Source organism: Accipiter gentilis, chromosome 2 (genome assembly GCF_929443795.1).
Source record: "Accipiter gentilis chromosome 2, bAccGen1.1, whole genome shotgun sequence".
Classification (NCBI taxonomy): domain Eukaryota; kingdom Metazoa; phylum Chordata; class Aves; order Accipitriformes; family Accipitridae; genus Astur; species Astur gentilis.
In genome coordinates, this window is record NC_064881.1 from 29,997,550 (window position 1) to 30,021,589 (window position 24,040).

Genomic DNA, 24,040 nt, shown 5'->3' on the forward strand with positions numbered 1-24,040 from the left:
CTCTAAGTTTCTCTCCCTGCAGTCTGCAAAGAAGGAAACAACTTTCAGGGCTCCTAGTTTCAGGCTCTGAGAAGGCTGCAGTTACTGCTGGAGGGACATGGGAGAGCCAGAAAGAGTGTGCAGGGACCAGGCAGCTTGAGTACACACTCTGTATATCCAGAAAGGGCATTAGAGGGATCTGTTTGTGCTGAAGCCCAAAGAGGTGGAGCAGGGATTCAACACTGTCCGGATGAGAGAGCATCCAAGGCTGTAACTATGTGGGTTTTTTCCCTCTTCCTTTACTTAGTTTATAAAGCTGACAATCTAGGAAAACACAAATGGTGTGCTGCAGTGTCTGAGAGAATTCTAACATTTCAGTCTTGCCAGAAATGCGATGTGGAGAGGCATACCCATGAGAAAACTTTAGAAGAGCTACTTGGAATAATAAGTGCAGCTGCAATTTATGATTTTAAAAGCGTAACTGTTTTTCAGTGCCTAAAATTAAGTTTCAGTCATGTAAATCTTTGTATGGCACTTCTCAGTGACAATCAGTGATGGATTCCTTTAACCCTTTCCCATATAGAGCAGTACCTTTTATTTCTCAGATATTTCAATGTTACTTAGTGGAATGACTTAAGAGTTAGTGAAAAGATGGCAAGCGTGAAAAGATGACAAGGTATTGGAGAACACCATTGTAAAGCATCAAACTTCCAGGTAATGCTTGTCCATAGAAGTTTCCTGAGAGAGGAAAGGAGAATGCTGTTCATTCCTCTGACGGTCTCCTCCATAAGGTGTCTAAATTGAAACAACTAGTGTAATTGGTCATACTTTCAATACAAAATTTTAAAAAAGAACAATTTTAAATGCTTAGGTCAGTGTCAGCTCATCATGCGATGTGCTTGGCTGTGTATCTGTATAAACAGCAGATGTATAGAAAGACGTTGTTACTCTTAAGTCAATTAAAGCCGATTAAAGAAAATGTAATGAAATTTCAAAATGCTCAGGTCAGTTTGGTATGCTTGGGTAACTGTTGGGTATTAGAGAAGGTATCTGTGAGGCTTGAAGGGGATTTTAGTCCAAGTATGTTTGTGGCTGAGAAATTCTAACCACAAGTACACTACTTTTTTCACCTCCACCTGAGTTTTTCAGAAGGACATTACAGGGTTAACAGGGAGCAGAGCTCATGAGCTGGACAGCCTGGCTGTCAGGGTTTTAGAAGGGTGCTCCAAGATAGGTCCATCTCCCCCAAATGTTTGACAAATCACGAATTTCCAAGGAAGAATATTTTTTATCAGCATTTTTGCAGCCAGGCCACTCAATAGTTTCATAGCTCTGGCAGCAAGAAGTGATAACTGTGTGATTTGCAGTGTACCATGGGTCATGTCAACCATCAACTGTTCATTGCAGGTGAACAGTTCAGTGGTTAAGTTGTGGATTAAGCACTGTCCTGTTAAACCCAGGTTTTTGTTAATACTGGTATTAATCAGCGTATGGGCTACATCACAAGATTCACGTGCAGGTCAGTGAACCTTTATCTTCATGTAGATGAAACTATTGAAAGCCTTCTTTGAGGGCTGGGTGTACAAAGGCTTTGCAAGCTGGAAGTGATCTTTGGACTGCACTTACGGAACAACTGCTGTAAACTATGCACTAAATAGTTATGAACTGCACACATTCAGAGTTGTTCTGTAGAATTCAGTATCTGTTTATAGACAAGCTAGATTTGAAACAAGTACCATTTCCAGTGCATAATTTAAGTAACTCCACTAAGCTTACACAGAAGTGAGGTACAGAGTATTTTACAGAAACAACTTTTTGCTTGACAGCTGCAAGTCAATTGAGTCTGTGCATATGAGCTTGTAAAACACAGTTCTACTTCTAAAATTATATGATACACTTCTTTCTAAGTAGATACAGGTTTTTAAAAGATTTTCTGTTTATATTATTGATGAAGTTACATATGTGGTCTCAGTGTTAACATTAATCATTAACAATCAGTAAGGTAATTTTCCTGCATAGTGTTCTTCAGGGGGAAAAATCATTCCTACTTAGCATTTGAACACTGGGAAGAAAATTCCCGCTTTTTATTCTGTTACTGTCTTGCAGTGTGGCACTAGGTGGGCTTCAGTGTTTTCATATCTTGAGCTCTAAGGCTGTGGTGTGTGCACAAGTCTATGAATGCAGGTGACTCACTGCATGCCCTTCCTTGTTGAGTCCATCTGAGCAGAAGAGTGACGCCCAGAACAGATGGGAGAGGAGGAAGCAGGGAAGCCCATGGTCCCCCCTGACAGCCCTCTTCTCCTGGACCTACCAGAGGTGAGCTCGGAGAGCTGCGGCATTCCCATGGCTGTTGGTTTTCAGGTAGTCTGGAATCTCGTCATGTCCCTAAACCCAATGCCCCTTCACCACTACCACAGTTCATCTGATCTGACTGGCTGTGTGCCTGTACCTCTTGGTTAAGGTCCAAAAGCATTTGTGTATTTAAATTTATGTACAGACTATAAAAGTCATGATCATTATTGTACATTCCAACAAAAGCCTCCAGCCTGCTACCTGTTTTCCAACAACATTTTCCTCAGCAACATGGATCAGCTAATGAAAAGGAAAGAAAATTGTATTGTTTCAGACAGTCTCTCTTCCAGCAGAGACTCTCCTAGGCACTCTTTATTAGATATTAAAGGAATCCATAAAATGTAAGAGTGGGATTGAGAATAATCTTTTGTCTCCCCTTCAGCAGATGATGAAAGAATCAGCGTATCTCCAGGATTAAATAGGAAAAGCACAAACCTTCAAACAATAAGCAAAATAGTATGAGTATATAGTATGTAATGAAGAGCATGACAAACTTGGTATCTAAAATAAAACAGTGAGAAAGCATTGCCATTTGGCAGCCTTTTCTCTTTTCCTTTTGAGGAAGGAAAATTACTTGAATTCTCAAGACTTATCTATTTTCTTGGGAAACCCCTACATTTATTTCCTCATGGTAGCTGCTGTGTAGCGGGTGTTCTTCCTGCGTGCTCCCAAAGAAACCAGCAGCACAGGAAGATCTCCAGAACTGATTCAGCCTGGCACTCTTCATTTCCCAGACGCAACACTAATTGCCAGGAAAGGAGCTGTTCAGAGGAAACATGTACCTATTGGGACATTTTGTATTTCATCTGATGTAGATTATGAAGCTTTTGGAAGAATCTGCCACAGTCAACAAATACAGCTGGGGAAAGAATGCTTATGCTTGGCATGACATTTTGCTGTGCTGCTCAATATTTAGTCCTAGTTCACAGAATTTGTTATAATGTTGTAATAAGCTTTAAAAATATATACTGTTGCTAAAAGGAACTTTTCTGTTTACAGTGGATTTCAAGTTTAAGGGTGTATCTGTAACTTTGGAGCAACAGGCAAGACTTGCCTGAGTTTTGAGAATAAAGACATACCATTTTATTGGAGAATGAGTTTATCAAATCAGTGTAATACACTATTAGATAAAGTGTCCTTATCACTTAAGCATTTACATTGCATTTTACATTGTGTGAGTGTTGTATAATATGTGAAATAGATAGGCAAATATAATGAACATGTGATGTTAAAATAGTTCCTTTCATGTGGCACTACTAAAATCTCTCACTTGAGGGGGAAAAATAAGTGGTACCCCCTCTGTATTATTTTTACTAACATAGTTTTTATTGTCTTGACCTGAAGTTACTTTTTTTTACTTGAACAGCGAAAGTGTCGGATTGTTTGATAGAACATCAAAAAGGAGTTTAATATTCCATAGAAATTAGATCTGTGGGAGTAAAAGAAGCATTTATGTACTGAAGATGTTTCAGAGTTTCAGTTTTCTTCAAAAAATACAGAGTCTCACCCAGACAAGTGTCTTGCAGTGGATTTTAGTTTGCTCACTGCTTGAGACAGAATTCAGCAAGGCCCTTTGCTCTTTCTTCTCATATGCAGTCAGTTTTTAAACCCTTTCCCCCTGCTCCCCACCTTCTATTGAAGTTAATGGAAGATTTGCCACTGATTTTCAGTGGAAGCAGGGTTATACTCACAAACAGCAGAAAAAGATGTCTAGATTTCTCCATTTCCTCTCTTCTATTTCACTTCTGGGATTTACTTCCATGCTATCTATGGTAATAATGCCCAAGTTATTCTACTGTCTATTTGTTTAGTTTTAAAAGCTCTCCCCTTTTATTAATTTGCATAGTTGCTGTTGGTACTTCCCCTTTGTCATTCCCATTCCTAACTTGTGGGTTTTTTCTAGACTGCCCTTGTATTCCTGTTAACCCTTAAGTGTTACTTTTTACACTTTAAAAATGTATCTCCATGAGGCTTTGTTTGCATTGCCCCATTGCCCCAACTTACTGTAGGGAAAAGCTATTCCTAAATACATTTAAGTTAGGTTTGTATTTCAGTTTTTTTATGGAGGACAGTGTCCGAAGAGGGTACTGCTCTGAATGGTGTGTAGTGTGGAGAAGGGGGGGAAGAAGAAAAGTGCCATCCATGCCCTCTTCTGTGAGTTTGAAACTTTCCCCTGCCTCCTTTCAGACCTTGCTCCCCTCTGTTCACCTCTGTGCTTAGCTGATTAAAAGGAAGAAGTTTTATGGTGGGTGAGACCAGTATCCTCCATCTCTACCCTTTTCCTTCAGTTCACTGAAGGTGTCCGCTGCGTATTGCCCTTTACCATGACCATCTTCCGAAAGGAGGAGGAACCTCGCCATATTGTCCCGAAATATATTGTATTCAATGCCAGAGGAGGCTCAAGTTTCTGGTGTGACTTAATGTATATACCTGAGTATGGAAGAGCTTGACCTCCCCTGCTACTTACTGTCTGCAGTGAAGCAGAGTCTTGGAAGCACTGGTATGGTGATTGATCCTACCCTGAAAGCTCTGATGCCTCTTCACACCTGTTTATGCCTGATAATTTTAATGTAAGAATTCATTATCAATAATAACAAATGTCATTAAATGGAGGAGGTACCAAGGCCAGATCAGTATTCTAGACAGACAGGTGTTAGTTTGGTTAGGCATTGCTAGCCCTGTCATGCCTCTTTGTCTGATTCTCTGCTTTCCAAATAAAGAAAATTTGTTGTTGTTGTTGTTTTGGTTTTCATTTTTTTGTTTGGATTTATTTATATGCTTTCTGTAGGTATAGAATATAACATCTGTTTCCAGTGAGGTTTTTTTTTAATTTGTCCTGCGTGCTCACTAGTCTCTGGTGATAGAGGGGTCACTGAAGACATAAATATGGCTTCTGCTCAAGGCTGAGAAGCCAGCAGTTCAACAAAAAATAAAAAGAAACTGCATGAAGCCAGAAGCCTTGCAGCTGCTGGCAATTAGAATTGTCATTGGCGTTCCCTCCAGGAGCCCTCTGCTAACATACCTATGGTAGCGTGCAACAGGCAGCTGCGTTCTCACAGCGCGGCGGTGTAAACACAGGAGGAGGGAGCTTGGTTGTTCATGTTGAGCCGAAGGAGGCCAAACAGGTGTATGACTTAAATGGTTCCCTCACGGTATTGTCAGCTGCTGGAGAGTCATCCTCATCTCTGTAAGATGCAGAAAGTTTCTTTTTCAGTTGAAAAGCAGCTGATGCAAGCCTCCATTTCTTACAGACATTTGGAAAGCATTGTGCAGACTTTTCAACTTTCCCAGCAGTTGGATAGTCCCGGGGTGGAATTCGTTGGACTTGCTTCATTTGATCATTTTACCACTCACAGTTGTTTTCTGCTCCTTGTTTGACAAACCATATCTAATCCACACTATTTTTTAAAACCTTCTGTGGTTATCATAGAATTCCCTTGGTGCATGTGGTACTGAATATTATAATGAAATAGAAACACATACGTGTTAGTTGCATTCTGTAGCCTGGCACATATGTAATTATGTCAAAGCTATTATGCTTGTTTGGTAAAGCCTAATTTTAATGAGTGCCTAGCACTGATTAGATGCAGTTTTCTAAATGTTAATTTAAATGGAGTCCATGTGGTAACAGAGTAATGCTGTACTCTTTTTCAAAGGGAGTTTTCCTTCGTAAGGCCAATATTTTCTGGAGTCTCTCTTACACTTCGTTACACTTGTGCAGATGCTACATCAATTAAAGGTTGGTACAAAGTAATCTGGAAGAGACTGTATAGCTAGACTCCAAATATTCTATCCGCAACAGACTGCTATATTATTTAATTTCTTATTTGTACTACATTGTATTTTTGCTCCTTAGTTTCTTAAAATTTTCTGTGCATATTCATATTTTGTTTCAAAGTTAGCAGTCTTGCTATTATTTCAACTTACTGTAAACCAACAAATCAAATCCTACAAAGCCCATATAATAAGCAAACAAAGCAAGAGAATCTTGGGACAAATGATGACAGAAACACAAAATTAGGCTGCATCTATTTATTTTACATTTTGCCAAGTGGCTGTAAAACGGGAATAGTCTTGAGTTTATTTTTAAAGACCTGTTTCTTCTGAGAAGATTAACGATACTTTTGACATTTTGACTTAATTCTGTTACAGTTTGGACTCTCTATCCAGATAATGGTGAGAATCTTGAAGGAAAGTACACAGTCTGAGTGCACACAAGGACAAGTTTTGTTTTGTAAGGACTTCATGGTGCTGGAAAAGGGGATTCACTTGAATGGAGTTCCGCCTTTGCCATACTGCTCTCAATGAAGAGAAAAATACAGGAGTGAGGCACTCTTGAGTAGCTATTCTCTGTAGCTGTGAGATCAAGATGTACAGTGTCCCTTCTGTTTTGCTACAGTGTTCTATCAGTCCTTTAAAGTGTAAAGCTTTGTACGTGAGGGTGTTTTCTGTGATATGTAGAATATACAAGTGAAAAAACAGAGCCAAAGTAGGAGGAGGATGTGAGCCTATTACGAGGGTTAAGGCTGCGATCTTGCTATGGGTATAGCTATTGATTAATATAGTCACGGTTCCATTCAGGAATGTATTTCATGGTTTAAGTCAGTAATAACAAACTAGCTGACCTGATATGAAAGTTTAGTTTATATGTGGTTGGTACAGTGAATATGGCATGAGTCCTGTAGAAAATAGGTGGTCATGTATGTAATTAGAGTCTCACAATGTGTTTGTAGGAGTGAGTAAACTAAAGATACTTAGACAACATTCATTTGGTATTTCCCAACCCTAGATTGCTTTATGAGGTTGGTGTGAAGAATTGTGCATTGGTGGGGAGTATATACACATTATGGCTGAAACAGGTCTTTGTAAGCTTTAGTATAATCAAGTTTTGTTTGTTTGTTTGTTTTTCTTTTAGTCATGTTAGAGTTCTTGAAATGTCATGCTTACTTCTCCCTCTAGCAGATTTGCTATCTTTGCCAGAGGTTTCAACTTGAGATGTGTTTTCCATCAGAGCATCCAGTTTAGCTTGAAGCACTGGTTCTTACACAGTTCATTTGCCCTTGGGTATTTTAGCTTATCTTAGAGATAAGAGTTGGTAGTCCAGGCATGAAGACTGTGAGGTCAGCTGCCAGAGTAACAAGAGTTAGAACTGACCTGACACCAGCAGCACATCTTTTCATCCACACTGGTTAGTTTCTCCACATTTGATTATTTTACTCAGAAGAGAAACTAACTAGCTGCCTCTTGACTTTTTTACTCTTCCTTTATACTTTTCTGTAAGATGTAATCTGTTTCATATTAGTCATTTGATGTGCACTTCTAACAGAGAAAATGCTTTATTTTTTGGAGCCTTTCCTCTGCTTTGTTATTCATACTGTGATATTTCTCTTAAATACTTTCCAAGATGTGAAATCTAGGAATTTATCAAAAGCAAAACCCAACCACTTTATTTATCTGAATCTTGTCAGCTGTTGGAACAGGAATGTCAAGACGGAATGATGATGAGTTTTTATTAACATTAATAGGTTTATAAAGGATTAATCTAGCTAGATGTGTTCAATTTTTTAAGTAGTTTAAATATGGAGATGAGGTGATCCAGTAGATCTAAAATCAGAAGAACAGGTGCTTTTGTTAAATATATTAAAATAAAAAAAAAAAGAACTGCCCACCCCCCTCTCCTTTACTGAACACCAGACTATGGTATTGGACTATGAGTATGTTAGATGTTAAATGGCCTAATTGCCATTAAGTTTTGCAAATGAATTCAGGCTTTGCGGGATGACAACATTTTCAGAGAGACTGTGAGTTTGAAGCAGCAAAAGCGGACATCATTCCCAGGTGTTAGTAGGAAACACCAGAGGTGCACCTTGTTTGCCTGTAGGTACCGACATTGCAAAGGTGAATGCTGATTCTGAGTCAGGGTTGCTTTGTGATCTCCCTAGCTGGTTTTATGTGATCCTTTTCTTTCTTTTCTTTTTCAAGGGACAGGGAATGGTAAATGCAAGTCAGATTTTATTTTATTTTTTTTAGTAAAATCCTTTTACTTTAGAAAAATAGCCACAAAGTCATGTTTGTTCAGACTCTGTGAAAAAAAGTCTTCCTTGCCCACCAGTACCAAAATTCTTTCTCCTGAGCTACATCCTCTTCACCCTGTCCTGAGGCAAACTCAGGACTGCTTCTCTCCATCTGTTGACACACAAAGTCTGCTAATAACTTTTTTATTTTGTTTAGTTAATTCTTGCTCAGGTCTTGCCATATGGTCAGCAGCCTTGCCAGTGTTTGGTTATCTCTGCATAAAAGGGGCTAAATTTACTTAGAATTTTTTTTTATGTACTCTTTGACACTTTAAGCAATTTATTATGTAGATATACTTAACACAGGGCGTATTTTGCATACATGTAAACTTTAATCAGGTATATCCCAGGATGCTTACTGTCTGCCGCAAATGTTTTCTATCCGAGTTCATCTTGTAACATTAAGAATATACAGTACTGTGATATTTGCCTTGTGCCTTTGTACTGGTAATGCTTAGGGTCCATTTCCCTTTTTGTAGCAATCATTTGGACAGTCATCCATTCCCTTCAGGTCCTGGTATCTTCTGAACAGTTGCTGGCTCTGCCTGCCTGTGCCAAAACATCTTAATTTCTGTTGTTGGGTTTACCTTTATAATCTTGGAAAAATAGTAGTTTGAGCATACAAATGTAAGACTACCAAGTGACTTTAAGGTTTATTTTTTGGAGTAGCTGGGGTAAATTTTGTACCTGCAAGTTCATTTGGGGCGTGTAAGCGCATGTGCATCTCAGTGGGTTGTCAGAAGCTTTATTCACAGTTATTGTGGGGCATCGGGATTGAGCATCCGAAAGAAATGTAATTGCTACTTATATTGGAGAAACAATACAGTTTTAGGGGTTTCTTTTGTTGAGCATCTCGGGAAATAACAAGGAGAGTGAAATCAATACAGGTGGTGATAAAACTTGAATTACTACAGTTCAGTGTACACGGCATGTTAGTAATAAGACATAATCTTGCCAGAAGACACAGGTGAATAGCTTCATTTAAAATGAGCAGAAACTGTTTGTTTCTGCTCTGTTGTTGAATGTAGGGGTTTTTTGAACATTAATACATGAAATTGTCATCTCTCTTTTTTCCAGTGTGTTCTTTATTTTATGTTTTTTGGAAAGTCTCCTGGTTAACATGCTGGGTATATCTCCAAACACTCAAAGAAATATTAAACATGTTCAGCAAATTGTTGTGGTTTAAAGTGGGGTTGAGGGGGGCCTTTTTTTTTAACAAGGACAAAGGGAAAAAAAGAAAAAAGATCTGAATTTACAAGTCTATATAAGTTTATCCCACTAAGGGAGGATTATGTGGCACAAGAGATTCTGAGTACCCAAAGGTGAGCTACTGGTTACCCGACCTTCAAAGCTGATGAGGAAAAGGGGCACTGGCCTTCGTATGAGGTTCAGCCATAAACAACTGGGAGCAGTAGCTTCCTAAGCTGTTGCCACCTAATAAACAGATCTGCCTACACTCTGAAGCAGCTCCTGTAAGACCTCTGTGAACTGATTTTTAGTATTTTCTTTTCAAATAAATGTTTATACATATCTACTCTGCAAGGTAAGTTATTGATTACAATATGACTTGTTATCGTTGAGAAGGATTTCTTCTTCTAAACAAATAGAACTGAATAATCTCTCACATCTTACCTAATCTATATCCTTACAAAGTAGATTTCTCCCTTTCTCTTCACCACATCTCCTCCAGGAATTAAGTGGGTTTTGTCCAGCTTAGAAGCCTTAAAAATGCCTCAAATTTTTTTAAATTTTTGTTTAAATGTATAAACAGTCTGCTACTGTAAGCAGGCTCATAGGTCAAGATTTTCATGTATTGGACAAGGTTCTGGGCAACCAACTCTGGGTGACTCTGCTTCAGCAGGGGAGGTGGACCAGATGACATCCAGAGGTCCCTGCCAAACTCAACCATTCTGCAATTCTGTTACTAACATATGGATAAATAGTATTAAAATTTGTAACAGCTGATGTGAAGAATGTCTGTAATCTGGTTTGAAAGCTTCCAACTCTAGCCCTTCTTCATAGGGTGACATGTAGGTAAAGATATGATTTAGCTTTAGATATTTCCTTTGGAAACATAATTCACTGGCATTTCACTGATGAAGTCAGAATTTAGTAACGGAGACAAATAGACAAATAGCATATTCATAAGAATATTGAAGAAGCCTCTAGATGGCTGAACATTTTATTTATTTTGAAAACACCTCTGGAGTAGTGACTGAAACATGAGCATTACAAAGTAGACCTGAAATAAAGGGTTGCAGATGTATTATTTCAGCTTAGAGATTTACTTCAGAGGATGGTCAGTACTGGAGAGCTGCTTATTCAGTTTTACTCTTATATTTCAATGCACAGTTCTAAGCTTAATTTAGGATTTAGGACATGTAATTGTATGCCCATCGATTTCTGATCATTATTGAGGTATCAGAATGGTTCTCAAGTGTTCATTGAGTCTGTCTGCTTGAAACAAAGAGTATTTTTATTTCCTTTTTTTTTCCTGTCTGTGAAACAAAGAGTATTTTTATTCCCATTTTACAAGTGGGACATGAAGGCAATGAATGATTTAATATCGGGCGTATTTGCGAATTTGGGCATACATCTAGATCCTGATTTCTCTTTTTTCCCACACATGTTTTTCGCTGCTGTATCTGGCTTTATATACAACTTCACTTCAAAAGCGTTGACTGCAGCTGCAGCTGTAATGCTCAGGACTTCTGCAAGTCAGATCCAAAGATCTCAACATGAGCACCACAAAATGAGAAATATCTAAATAATGGCCAAATGTGAAAAAACATTGAACAAACTTGCTAAGGCACTTGTCCATTACCTTTTAGCGATCCTGTGATGTCAGATGTGGAATCGCTCACTTCAGTTAGCTCTGCATACAGCAGTGGTAGAAGGAGCCTCTGGAAGGGAAATAATAGCTTTAAATAGTCATGAAACCATCTGCAGCTTTCTGAGAGGAAAGAAGTCACTCCATATCGCACTGTGAATGTGAGAGGAACTTTGTGATTATTTTTAGGGGTTTATTTTTTCCCCCCCTTTTTTTTATTTCCACAAGGCATAGCTATTCCTAAATGGGAGACACTGAAGCCTTACATCTAGTGGTGCATATTTTTCTTCTTCTTTGTGTAATTTGTGTAAAGTTAATTGTTGTGGGCTATTTGTTTTTTTTTTTTTTAATTCTCTTTCATCTACAGGTAGTGGTTGAATCCTTGAGTGTACTGAGAATGAATAAATGTGGGGTTCTTTTTTAATGGTCTCATTGTCTTATTTTTCCTGAGGTCTTTCATATTAGTGCTCTTCAAAATAGATCTCCAGTCTGATGTTGAAATAGTTGAAGTAGTGAATTTAATTTCATTACTTGTCACAGGGAAAAAAAATGCACTTCTTACAAACTGTTCACTTACCAGCTTTTCATTGCTTTTCTTCCTGATAAAGCACTGAAGGAAGTGTGGTATCAGAGCATTTACTGCTGTAATGTCAAAGCTTGGTAATGGCCTAAATAGAGCTGACACAGAATAGCTTTTAGACATACAGAATGCTAGCAGTCAGATATTCTGATTAGTATAAAAACACTTGATGTATTTTATCAAAAGGTTTATTTAAAAACAGTAAATATATCCTTTTTGAGAGTCTGCTGGGGATGGTAGTGAAAGTGGTCTCTTTAATAATTCTATAATGATAATAATTTACAGAGCTAAGTCATTAACACTGTGTTTTTATTTTTCTTTTCACAGCCCACATACTGGGTGGCAGAACTACCAGCCTGGTGTGCCCCAGATTCCCACTGCTTGCATCTCTGTGGAAGATGCTGAAATGATGTCACGAATGTCTTTCCGGGGCACTAAGATTATTGTGCACCTGAAGATGGGGGCTAAAACCTTTCCAGACTCTCCTTCCTTTAACACTGTGGCAGAGATAGTTGGAAGCAAGTACCCAGAGCAGGTGAGTGAGAATATACAAAAGGAAACTTAATAACTTATTTTGTTCTTTAAAATATGAAAAAACAAACGCAAAGAACAGCCCTTCCTAAGAAACCCCTCAAGCGAGTAACTCATTCACCTGTTCTATGTTTCAGACATATCGGCTTTGCAGTCTTTTTCAGGTAGCAGGTTTGAAACCACCAGGCTCAGTTCTAATGTACTAGGGTATATTTTAGAAAACTATAAGAATTACTGTGTTCTAAGAACAGGAAGTTCAACTAAACTGTACACAATTTAACCTCCTCCTTTTTGTTTCTCTGCATAGACTTACAAAGAAGCGTGTATGTATGCAGGAGGGAGATCCTAGCACTGTAACGAATACAGTTATTGTTTTAAATAACGAGTAGTAAGTTAAGGTTGCCATAATGATTTGTACTTGGAGTTTGCTTATTGTTCTGTTAATAATCTTCAAGTGGTTTCTTGATCAGGCAAATAAGCCAGGTTCTGCTGTCCAGAAGTAAAATTGTTTGCCTGAGTTTTTCCTCAGATGAAAAGTGAATGCAGGATGTCAGTTTAACTTTTTTGAAGATGGTGTTTCTTATATAAATCATTGCTGCATTTAGCAGGAGTCTTATGTGTGTTAGTTTGAGGGAGTAAACCATCTGCGCTAAAAAATATTGCAAATTCTGTTTGAACACTAGTTAATCTTAAATTGTTGGTTTCCATTTTAAGACTTTTCTTCTTGCTTTCTCTTTTCTTCCAACTTCTTAGCCAAAAATCATGCAAACTGAATTTGTGGTGCTGAAGGATTTGTGCCTGGTATGAGGTCTTCCATGTCAGCTTACAACATGGAATGACTTTTCTGGCAGTATGGTTTATTGTGAAAATGCTGATGCAAGCTCAGTTACAGCAGCACTAGAAATTGCTGCTAGAGTACACGTACTGAGCCATGATTTTTTTTTTAACATTGTAGTTTTCTAACCTCAATGGAAAACAAGAATGACTATCTCTGTCCTTTAAACCAGGCATAGCTCTTAAAAGATTTTATGTTTTCTGAGATGGTAGTTCTGTAGCTCTGGCTTGTGATGTCTAGAGATCCTCAATGTTAGCATGAATGTACTGTTTCAGAAGCTTGATCACTGGGCAGGGAAAAAGTAACTACCCTTATGGCTGGCTGGATTACATACCATCACCTATGAGTCTAGCTTCATGAAACACGTATTTACCAAGTTAAAGACAATGCCCCAACTTCTAAATTAGGGTACAGTTAATTTAATTTTTAGCCATGCTTCTGACCAACTAATAGGCTATCTTTCCTGAATTATGTTTGGTGTATTCAAAATTCGATGTTTCAATTTAGGTTATGAAGTGTCCAAATGTAACCTTCAAAGATATGTTAAGGTGCTAGCCTGTACTTGATTTTCTCTTCGCTGTCCTGCTGTTTCTTTAAGTAATGAAATGGGTTGGGATCTCTTCACTTCTTGCACTGAGAAGCTCGGTTTTTTGAAACACTGGGTAAAGACTTATTTACAAGCCCCCTGCTGATGTTAATGGGAGTGGTAGTGGACACACTTTGAAAATGTAACCAAGAAACAGAAAAATAAAACAAGTGAATGTTTAGGTTTTTTAGTACTCAGTTCCTCTTGGAGCCTTAATGGGTGCTTCACCACTCTCATTCTACTGTGTTACTCCGGTAAAAATGGGAACCATCTAGCTATTTAGGCAATAAAATACATTGCAGACCCAAACTCTTACAATGCCTTTTATACCAAAGTGTTTCAAAATGCAGTGCAAATCCAGGGGAATAGAAAGGTGCCATTTCCACGGGCCAAAATTTCAATTTAAGTTTTGAATTGAAACAAAAGCAAATCTCTGAACTCTGGGTGAGAAATCAGCAGCGGGTGGTATCGCTTTTACAAAGATCTAAAGCAAAACAGTTTGAAATTAGGCTGAAGCCTGTGACACATAACTGGTCACAGGTACTGGAGCAAATTATAGCTTAAAAAAATGGAATTTAATTGAAAATGAGGATCATTTTAGGATACCAAAGATGTCTGGTGAGATGTGATACAGTTCTAGAGGTAATTGCACGTTAGGCATGTTTGTGTTCATCTCTGTATAGACCAGAATTTAATGTACTGCTTGATTTATAAATAATTCATTAATTCCTTCTATGAGATTTTAGCATGTTTATTAAATATAATCAGCAAGAACTGAAATAATATTTGTCTGAAAATTTTATGTTACAAGCAATGTTGAATATTATTATTAAAATCCTTTAAAGGAGAAAACAATTTATTGGTTTTTCTTAACCTGTTTTTTTTTCTTTGTTTGACCACTCTTGTAGAGCGTCCAGTTCAGTTCCTCCTTTTTAAGTCATTTTTCCAAGTGTTTTGGGTGGATTCTTGCATATAGCAATGAAGGGGGGAAAAAGTAAAACTAGAAAAATGTTAAGGAAAACAGAAAAAAATCCTAGTTGAAATATTTCTGACATATTTTTCTAAAAGTTTGCTGTATTTTAAACTTAGTGTTCTTAAAATCTTGAAATAACATGCTTTGTTTTGCTGTTGCAAGAAATGTTTGATATCATAAAAATTAATACTCGGAATTGTCAAACTTGCAAATCTTTGTTTAGCCACCTGTGCTTAACCAACACATTTACATTCCTGAATAGTGAAAGAAATGTAATTACTGCTTTGTGAAGCATCAAGCTCTCAGGGATGCATTCATCTTCAGAAGCGATGATGTGACATGGGTGCAGGTGTCCTGTTGCTTTTTGAGGCAGCTCTGCACCCGAGGCATGCAGGTACTTTTGAAAAATTCACCCACTGATACTTCAGGTTTCTGTTCCGCTTTATCCTTTCTGTTTGGCCAGCCAGTAGCAGTAAGCAAATGCCTTAGCATCAATTGCTCCAACAAAGGAAAATGTACTTTGAAACCTGCTGTAAGTTGCAACTTTGCACTACCAAGTTTTCAGGTGGTATGGAAAGCACCTGAACAGAAAAAGGAAATGGATTTTGTCATGCTGTCAGTAAAGTTCAGCGTCTCACGAATGTCTCTGTTCTGTTTATCTTTGTATTATCCCTTCTAAGTTAGGGAAGGGCTGCTTTCCCAACACAGGGCCCTTGCTACTGTCAGAGTGGGCATGACCGTTCATGTTCTGAGCAGAGACATCCACCATCCTCGCCGTCAGTCCTGGGGTCCTTGTTTAGTGCCTGCTGAGGCCTGAATACCTGTAGGTGCCCAAAGGAGGTGAGCCTGTGCTTATAAGATAATGAGTTCAAGATCAAGCTTTTCTTCATACAAACACATTGGAAGCAGTGGGACCAAACATGCTTATGACTTGGCGCCCTGGAAGCCTTTCTGAGCTTGGGATCCCATTCTCACAGTGCTTAGGACAGCAGCGAGAGTGGAAAACCTGTGGGTTGTGGGATTTAACATATTTAAGCCTTTATGACTGCTGTCAGTTGAGCCAAAGAGTTTGTGAAATAAGAAAGGTATGGTAGCACAACCTGCTGAGGCCCAGGCTATTGCAGGTTAGAGACATTTGCAGTCCATTCCTGACTTTTATCTTGGAGAAGGAGTTTTTGAAGCACACTGTTGAACCTGCGACCATGCTGTTAGCATCCTTTTGTACTGTATTGTATATTGGTAAGATGTTTTATTTAAACTATGTAAGTTGACACTGGAGACTGACTGACTGAGAAATTCACAAGTTAACTAATGTGGTTTTCATTTGAAATTCAGGCAGAGCTGGCAGTAAAACATGTTTGTCTTCTCATTTTAATACAGATGTAACGTGATTGGTCTTAAAGTGCAGAAGCAACCATCCCCATCTCTGGGGAAGTGTTATAAATAGCAGCTGTTTCTAGTTAGCCTGGCTTCAATGTACCTAATGTGCCAAACACGGAACCACAAAATACTTGATTAACTGAAAAGGTATCAAAGTGGATAAAGATATAACTCTTCTATAATCCTGACTTTCAGCGTCTTTCTGTACTGCAAATTTCTAGTGTGCAGTGCTGTTTTACTTATCTTACAGTTACTAAGTGATGGGAAAACTGTTTCCTAAGTGCCCTACAAAGTACATAAATTTAATCGTTGCTCGTTATTGTGTGATCTAGCATAAATACTGCAGACCAGAAACAGAGGAGCTCATAAGTGGCTTCTTTTGAATCCTGAAGAGCTGTTCCAGGAATTCACTCTACACAGCTTTTTTGCCTCCTGTTTTTATGGAGTGCCATATCTACAAAATGTACCATTTGAAAAGTGACTCTATTTTGAACACCACAGGCATAAAAGACCATTGAAGAATGTACTGTAGCTCTGAGCCAAGTTTGGACAGCACTTTGAAAGTAGCAGTCCCAGGAATGACCTGAGAAACAGAGATCCTAAGGTAATAGATTGTGAAGTTCTCTACCAGTCTGTGATTGATGTAACAGAACCTGTTCTACAAAGGAAATGGCAGCTTATTTACTTTTTCATTCTTCTTCCTTTCCCTGTTTCAAAAATCAGCCCTCTCTCGGAATTTGTGATACTGGGCAAAGCTCCAGGGAACAAGAGAACATGAAAATTGTCCAGGCTTCTGAGCCTGTTAGGCATTCATGCACATAAGGGAAGAAATAATTTGTAGACCAAAAAAAAACCCCAATCCCAGGAAAAAAAAAAAAAAAAAAAAAAAAAAAAAAGACTTCTCTGAAGATGTGTAATACTCAGTACAATGTTGTTTTATGGCCTGGCATCAGTTCTACATATGTTAACAAAATGTCTATCCATTAGCCCTTTGATGTGGCTTCCAGATATCCCTATGCTCAAACTAAATCATGCATACAATAGAGCTTTGAGTAGAAATGTTTTAAGAGCCTGGTGCCATCACGTTACGGCTCCATTATCACATTTTCTCCATGTGGATTGTTTTGCTATTCATTCCAAAATGTTGAAGGGTTTGTAAGTGCACTTCTGTGAGCCTCTCTCTTGTGACTGTAAGCTGATGCCTGTCGCTGCTAGGATTTAAGAGATGATTATGGAGATTGGGTTTTGAGAGTGCCAGTCCATTACTTCATGATAGTGAACTGATGGGAAAGATGACGAAAGAGAAACGGTGAAAAAGAAACAAGAGAAAGGCTGAAGAAGGAACACTGGCATTGTTAGGAAATGTTGTATTTTCTTTGAAGTTTTTGTATCAATATTTGCTGAAAGAAGTAGTAGCCTCTGTGAGTGTGTTTGTTTTATTAGTAACAGGACTTTGTCCTATGAATTGGGGCGGTTGTTTTTGATAGTGTGCCTTGTGGGAGTGGCAATATTGCTGTCATTTGTTCTTAAAAAGAGGTCTTGTCATGATGAAAATAGTCAAATTAATATGAAACTGATATGGAGGAAAATTTTTCTTTGTAACTTGACCATTTCAAGAATGTGTTGGGGTTTTTGTACTGCCAGAAGGCCTAGCAAATTTTAAGACTAAAGTGCATGCTAAGTTTTGTGGTGTAGTGCTTGGCAAATCTTCTAAAACTTGAATTGCCCATCTAAAACCCAAAAGCTGAAAGCATCTAATTCTGCTAGGGAGAACTTGGCAAGAGTTTGCCTTCTGGCTCTGAATGACTGATGTGCCCTAAAGTAGGCATGTTTTTTGGAAACCTCAATATCTGGGTATGCAACAAATACATCTTAAAAGTAATTTGTACATATGTGGTTCATGTTGTTAAGGGGCAACAGTTAAAAAGCATTGTACTACTTAGAGTGTGTGTCTGAAATATTGGTGGAACAAGTGAGTGTGTATATGTGGAAGAAAGATTCAAAACAACTTAGATCTTTTAAAAAATTATTTTCCTGATATAATGTTGCTGGAAGGCATCAGGTCAGATTCACCAGTGTAATGTGACCTTTGTAATATTCAGTTCTTTTCAAAATGACTAGACTGCATCTATAAATGGGCAGCTGAGAGCGGAGGGGAGAGGGCCGTGGTAGTAGCCGTCTCTGCTGATCTTGGAGACGCCTGAAGCTGCTGTGTGTCTCAGCTTGGGGATGCCAGAGCAAAACCAAGAAATGTGTTCCACTGGGTGCAGGCAAGCCAGCAGCTCTTTGAAAGCATCCTCCTCTTGCCAGCTGAGGCACAGTAACCATCACTGCATACGAGCTATTGCAATATGAAGGAAAAATGTATCAGCTTTAGTTGCCATTGACACCTGGTCTCCAGATGGACCAGAGTGTGCTAACTCAACTCGCTGACACACAACTGGAGAAGAGAAGGCTGCAAACTGGAGAAGAGAAGGCTCCAGGGAGACCTTACAGCAGCCTTCCTGTGCCTAAAAGGAGCCTACAAGAAAGCTGGAGAGGGACTTTTTACAAGGGCATGTAGTGGTAGGACAAGAGGTAATGGCTTTAAACTGAAAGAGGGTGGATTGAGATTAGATGTAAGGAAGAAGTGAGGGTGGTGAGGCACTGGAACAGGTTGCCCAGAGAGGTTGTGGATGCCCCATCCCTGGCAGTGTTCAAGGCCAGGTTGGATGGGGCTTTGAGCAACCTGGTCTAGTGGAAGGTGTCCCTGCCCATGGCAGGGCTGTTGGAACTAGATGATCTTTGAGGTCCCTTCCAACCCAAACCATTCTATGATTCTATGATGATTCTGTGATATCCTAGATTACTACAGCACCAGGGTGACAGTGACAAGGGATGAGGTGGCCTTCCTCACTGGAGTCAAGTGGAGTTTGGAGGAACTGAGTGCTGCTGTCATCCTGCTATACATGTTCTGTTTAGATTCTCTTGAGGTAAGCTCAGACAGTGTGCTTTCTGCCTTCGACCTGAGCTTGGGTGTAGACATCACCGTATACACGACAGCTGGCTGCCTACCCCAGCCCCTTTCTTTTTTTTTTGAATCCAGGCTGGTACCTGCCCAAAGCTACTTGCTAGACCTTTGCTCTGTGTGCTAGAACGTATGGTTGGGTTTTAAATCCTCTAATTCCTAAACTGCAACCAAATAAATTGTGGGACTAGAAATTAAAAGGTAACATTTAGGGTGCTTGTTCTGTTGGCCAGCAAATTTATCTGAGCATGCAGTTTTGTAGTCCTTTTGATGATGTGAGTATAAGCAGATACACTTTTCTTCCCACCCATTCCTTTGTCTCTACTCCCACACAGCAGTTTAAAGAATTACTGTGGGATTTTATTTCAGTAATAATTTACAAATACACATAGGGTTTACAGAATGGTTGTGAAAGCTTTTTTTCTCCACATTGACAAAATTATCTTCTAAAATTACACTGCATCCCTCTTGCATTCTGAAATGCAAGAGTTTCTAAAGGGTAGTCCTGGGTTTGGCAGATGTGATACTTGCCTGAGGCATGAAGTAAGAAGCCACAATATTGAGGAGGAAGGAGGAAAGAAACTATATCATACTTTTCATTATGAACAAGTAGGTGCCAGAAATGCTAGTGTCGAGCATCAAGGATTAGTTTTAAAGCAACTATTCACTACAGAAGTAGTCAGATATCTGCAGCAGTATGTTTGTATTTGTTAGGTGCAGACTATAGTATTTGTTAAGTGCAGACTGTATGTTTGACCTTGTACAACAGAAGGAGGACTACCAAGATAGTTCTTGTCCTAGTGAGTCTGCGGTCCAGAAGATGAGTAGAGTGCTAAACCAATACATCTTTTCCATGCAAGTCTAATGGGAAACTGCATGTCTAAGAGCGTGTGGGTTGGATGTAGAGCGCTGTTCAACACAGATTCAGAGGTTCCCACACACAGGACCAATGTGGAGGAAGATCTGACAATGAGATTTTAGATGGTGGATGGAGTTAACATTGTTAATGGAGTGGAGGGGAAATGCTAAAAGCAGTGAAGTCTAAAATGGTCAGGTTGGGGCTGAAGTGAAAGGGGGAAAGAACCTGGTCTGCTCAGTCACACTGAGATGCTGGCAGTACAGGTGTTATTGTAAGAAACGTGTGGTTGCAGCAGCTGAGAGAGATGGTTACTCAATGATTTAGCAGAGTTCATGGTTTTGGTGGGCAGAGAGACAGTATTCTTGAGAAACACGGAACCAGCTGCAGAATTGTGAGTAGACTTGTTAGGGTTTCACGCATCACATTGCTGCTTTGTAAGAACAAGGAGTGTGGAGAGATGGTGAAAACAATAAACTCACCACAGTTGGCATGGTCTTTAAGAAAATTAGTCTCAAGACCTTGGTTTGCTTCATTAGTATGTGCTTCAAAATGTTGATATAATTCGTTCTTTTTTTTTAATACCATTGTTATATAGTTTTTTGTACAGTTTCATTGGCCTAGAAGGATTCCTCTAGGCTTCTGAGACCTTTAAGGCCTTGCACTTTGCCACTGTAGTTTTATTGTAAATGTAGCCACAATGATGCAAAAGTATTTATTATGGTTTGGCAAAGCAGAAGACACTGTAAAGCACATTATACCAGTAAAATTTGTCCAAAATTATTATTAATAAAATGTTAAAGATCTTGTGAGGCTGGCAGGCATAAATCTTAATTAAATCAAAGAATAAATTTTGTTCATAGAGTTTCTCAAGTATTATCGGTACTTATACCAACAATATATCATGATGTAATATGTAAGTTATCTACAGTTTCATTGTGCACATATATAATTCTAATTAATTGTAACAGGTAAATGGAAAGTTTGGACAAATTCCTGATTTACATGGTTAACTCTTTTCAATAGTACTTGTCAGAAAAGTAAACTGGTTTATGTGTTTAGGACTGAGATCCTATTTCTTCTTTACTGAAGTTGTAAAGAAAAAAAAGGACATGTTACAGGGTCTTTAACAGAAAATGTATTTTGTACTACAGGTTCTATAGCTTTGCTTCTTTATACATGCCGAAAAGCATGTTCCTCACAGTCTGCATCTGTTTTTCCCACTAGTTTTTATTCTGCCATTTATTCCATAGACTGGTTTACAAATTTGAACAAAAAGAAACTAAAATGTGTATTCTTCTGGTAGTTACATAGTCATTTGCCATCTGATTTCTATCACAGTGTTTGAATTTACAGCCATCATTGTGAAATATTAGTCTCAAGAACAGTGTACAATGTCCTGGTATAAATTACTCAGAAAAAACCCTCTTATGTCCCATTTCATCTAGTCATACATAAATTTTCATATAGAGGGTGGAGAATGGAATAATATCATGATGTAAGATGAAATAGTCTGTAAACCATACTGCCTTAGCAATTGCACCAAATCAGTTTTTTTTTCCTAGAGTGCATATAAGCAAATAGAAATAGGATTTTCCTTGTATTTTAAATATTTCAGCTCAGTGAGGAAGGATATTAATGCTGTCTCAGTACTTCTGTATCACTTAAAATTCTGAGCTTTATTTTTTAATTGTGTGCCTGGTTTAATGATCATTGTGCTTAGTTTCTACTTTCGGTGATGTCAACTGGACAAAGATTTTTCTAATCCTCTCCGTGTGCCAAGTTTAATGTGCTGCTTGTGGGAGAAGGTATTTAATGAAATAATATTCCTTCACTGTAATGGAATTTGTTGCTGTAAGCTATATATATATGATAGTTTTAGGACACCATCTTCTGTGGCGTGCTGCTCAGCAGAGTAGAGCATATTCTACCATTCCAAATGGGAAATGTCTGTCATCCAGCTTCTTGCCAGGAGAGTGATTACTGAGCCGTAAAACGTGATGTCCTCTGTCCTCTTCTTCCCCCTTTCAAATAATCAGGAAGAGGACCTGAGGTCACATTATTCTTTGTGAAGGAAAGGGAAAACAGGATCTCGAACTCTTGACAAGTATGTTCCTCTCTGTCTTATCTTACAAGCAGGTACTGCAGCTCGTGGTCTGTTCTGCTTGTGTGATTTTGTTTCTTGGCATTGTAAACCTCAAGTCTTGGATTTATGTTCTCCACTTATACTTGAAGTCCACTGACCTCTGTTTATATGCTAAAGTGTTCCAGGGATCTGTTCACTTAGCTGGAATTAATGTTCAGATGATACTTTATTTGACTGTCTCTCAACACGTTCTGCAAGTTGTTCTGCAAGTCTTTCTGGAAGACTGCAGCTGTGTCTGTAAATAGGCTGTAGTTAATAAGCCTATTTATAGCAAGCCCAAGTCTGATGATTTTTTTCTCATTCATTAGAGTTTCCAACCTTCAAATAAGTTCAACAAAATAATTGGATTGCACCCTTACCCACTAAGTATGGTGCATTTACTTTTTCATTGATTAATTTGGTAGTTTAATTTAAAATTGCCTAGATAAATTTAAATGCTGAGTTTCAGGAAAGAGATATAGCTAAGTATAAAGAACTATAAATAAGCTGGCTTTGATAGGTTGGTTAAATTTCAACAAAATTTGTAAGGATATTCTAGATTATATGAAAATATATAAACTTTATATTCTTTTATCTGTGGACTTTGTTACACACACAATTTCCTGCTAGACATCAATGTAACAGCCCTTGCTGCCCTTGCAAAATACTCAGCAAGTCTTTCAGAGTGCTTGAGATTATTCGTTGCACAAAGTCAGCAATGGCTAACACTCAAATTACTTGCATTTTCATTTCTCTGTGACAGGTTTTTCTGTGAATTATAAAGAACTCAGGGGATGTTCACAGTCGCACTTCAGTGTGACCTTCTGAATCTGCTGGTGACTGGACCAGGGTAAGGGAATGAAGAATGTGATTGCAAGTGTTGGCAGGGTCACAAAGATAAAGTACTAAATACTCTGGAGGAGAGAACAACAATTCAGAATAATCTTGGCAAATTCATAGGAACCATCAATACTCAGGATGAAATGTGATCTGCTTTTCTTTAGGAAGCAGAAATTGAATGTACAATGTGCCCTGGCAGGGTGGCTTATACAGGGTCCTTGCTGTATTCACTGAGAACAGTTGTAAGGTACTTAGGACTTACCAGGCGTGGTACAAATTGTGGCATAAAAGTAATGAGATGACATCCAACTTTTCCATGGAAGAGCTGTCCTGCTCTGTGAGCAAGCGTGTTTTAGACAGATCCACAAGTTTGGGGGTTGAAGGGCTACACTTGAAGCAACGTGTTTATACAGAGATCAATGAAGGCATCTAGACAATCTTTCATGAGTGCAAAAAGCTCAGGCTCCTGAGAGAGCATCTGATCATTTGGTATGCTGTAATTGCTGCAGTTTGATTCAAAAGCCTCTGCACTAAAGAAATTACTTTGGTTTTTTAATTATCTGTGTAGCACATTTAAAGCTCTTTTAGTGACCTTTCAGCATAGGATTCTGCAATATCACAAAGCACGAATGTTAGCTATTTAAGATCTACCCAATAATGTATAGATGGGAAAATACATAATTTGCATGTCTGTCAAATTAAATCACTTGCTGCTAAATTCAATTTTGTTAATGGATAAAGGAATCCAAGATTGTGTTGAAAGCACAAAGAAATTTCATTTTTGTTTTCTAATAGTCAACTTTTCCCTAATTGGGAAAGGCTGTGTATATTTAAAGGAAAAACAACAAAAAATTCCAACCAAACCTTTCCCTGCTTAACAGAGAATCACTTAATGAATTTAATTAAGGTGACCTTTGAAAGATACTACGAAATTGAAGAAGGAGCAGCTAGCTTGCAGTAATTGTAGCTGTTTAAATGTAGTGGCACTGAAACTGTTTAAATTGCTGTAAATACAGTTTTAGTGGTTTGAAAGAATCTTCTTTGTCTATAATTGCATTTTCATTTAAATGTATATCTTTTAGGAATAGATAA

General features: G+C 38.3%; 1 protein-coding gene across 1 annotated transcript in view; it reads left to right on the plus strand.

Moving 5' to 3' along the window:
* Positions 1-24,040, plus strand: part of CPQ (carboxypeptidase Q) — a 166,822-nt gene that overhangs the window by 50,422 nt on the left and 92,360 nt on the right. The window contains exon 4 of the mRNA XM_049820501.1: positions 12,143-12,350. Within this exon, the coding sequence (XP_049676458.1) occupies positions 12,143-12,350 (208 nt within the window). The remainder of the gene's footprint in view (positions 1-12,142; positions 12,351-24,040) is intronic.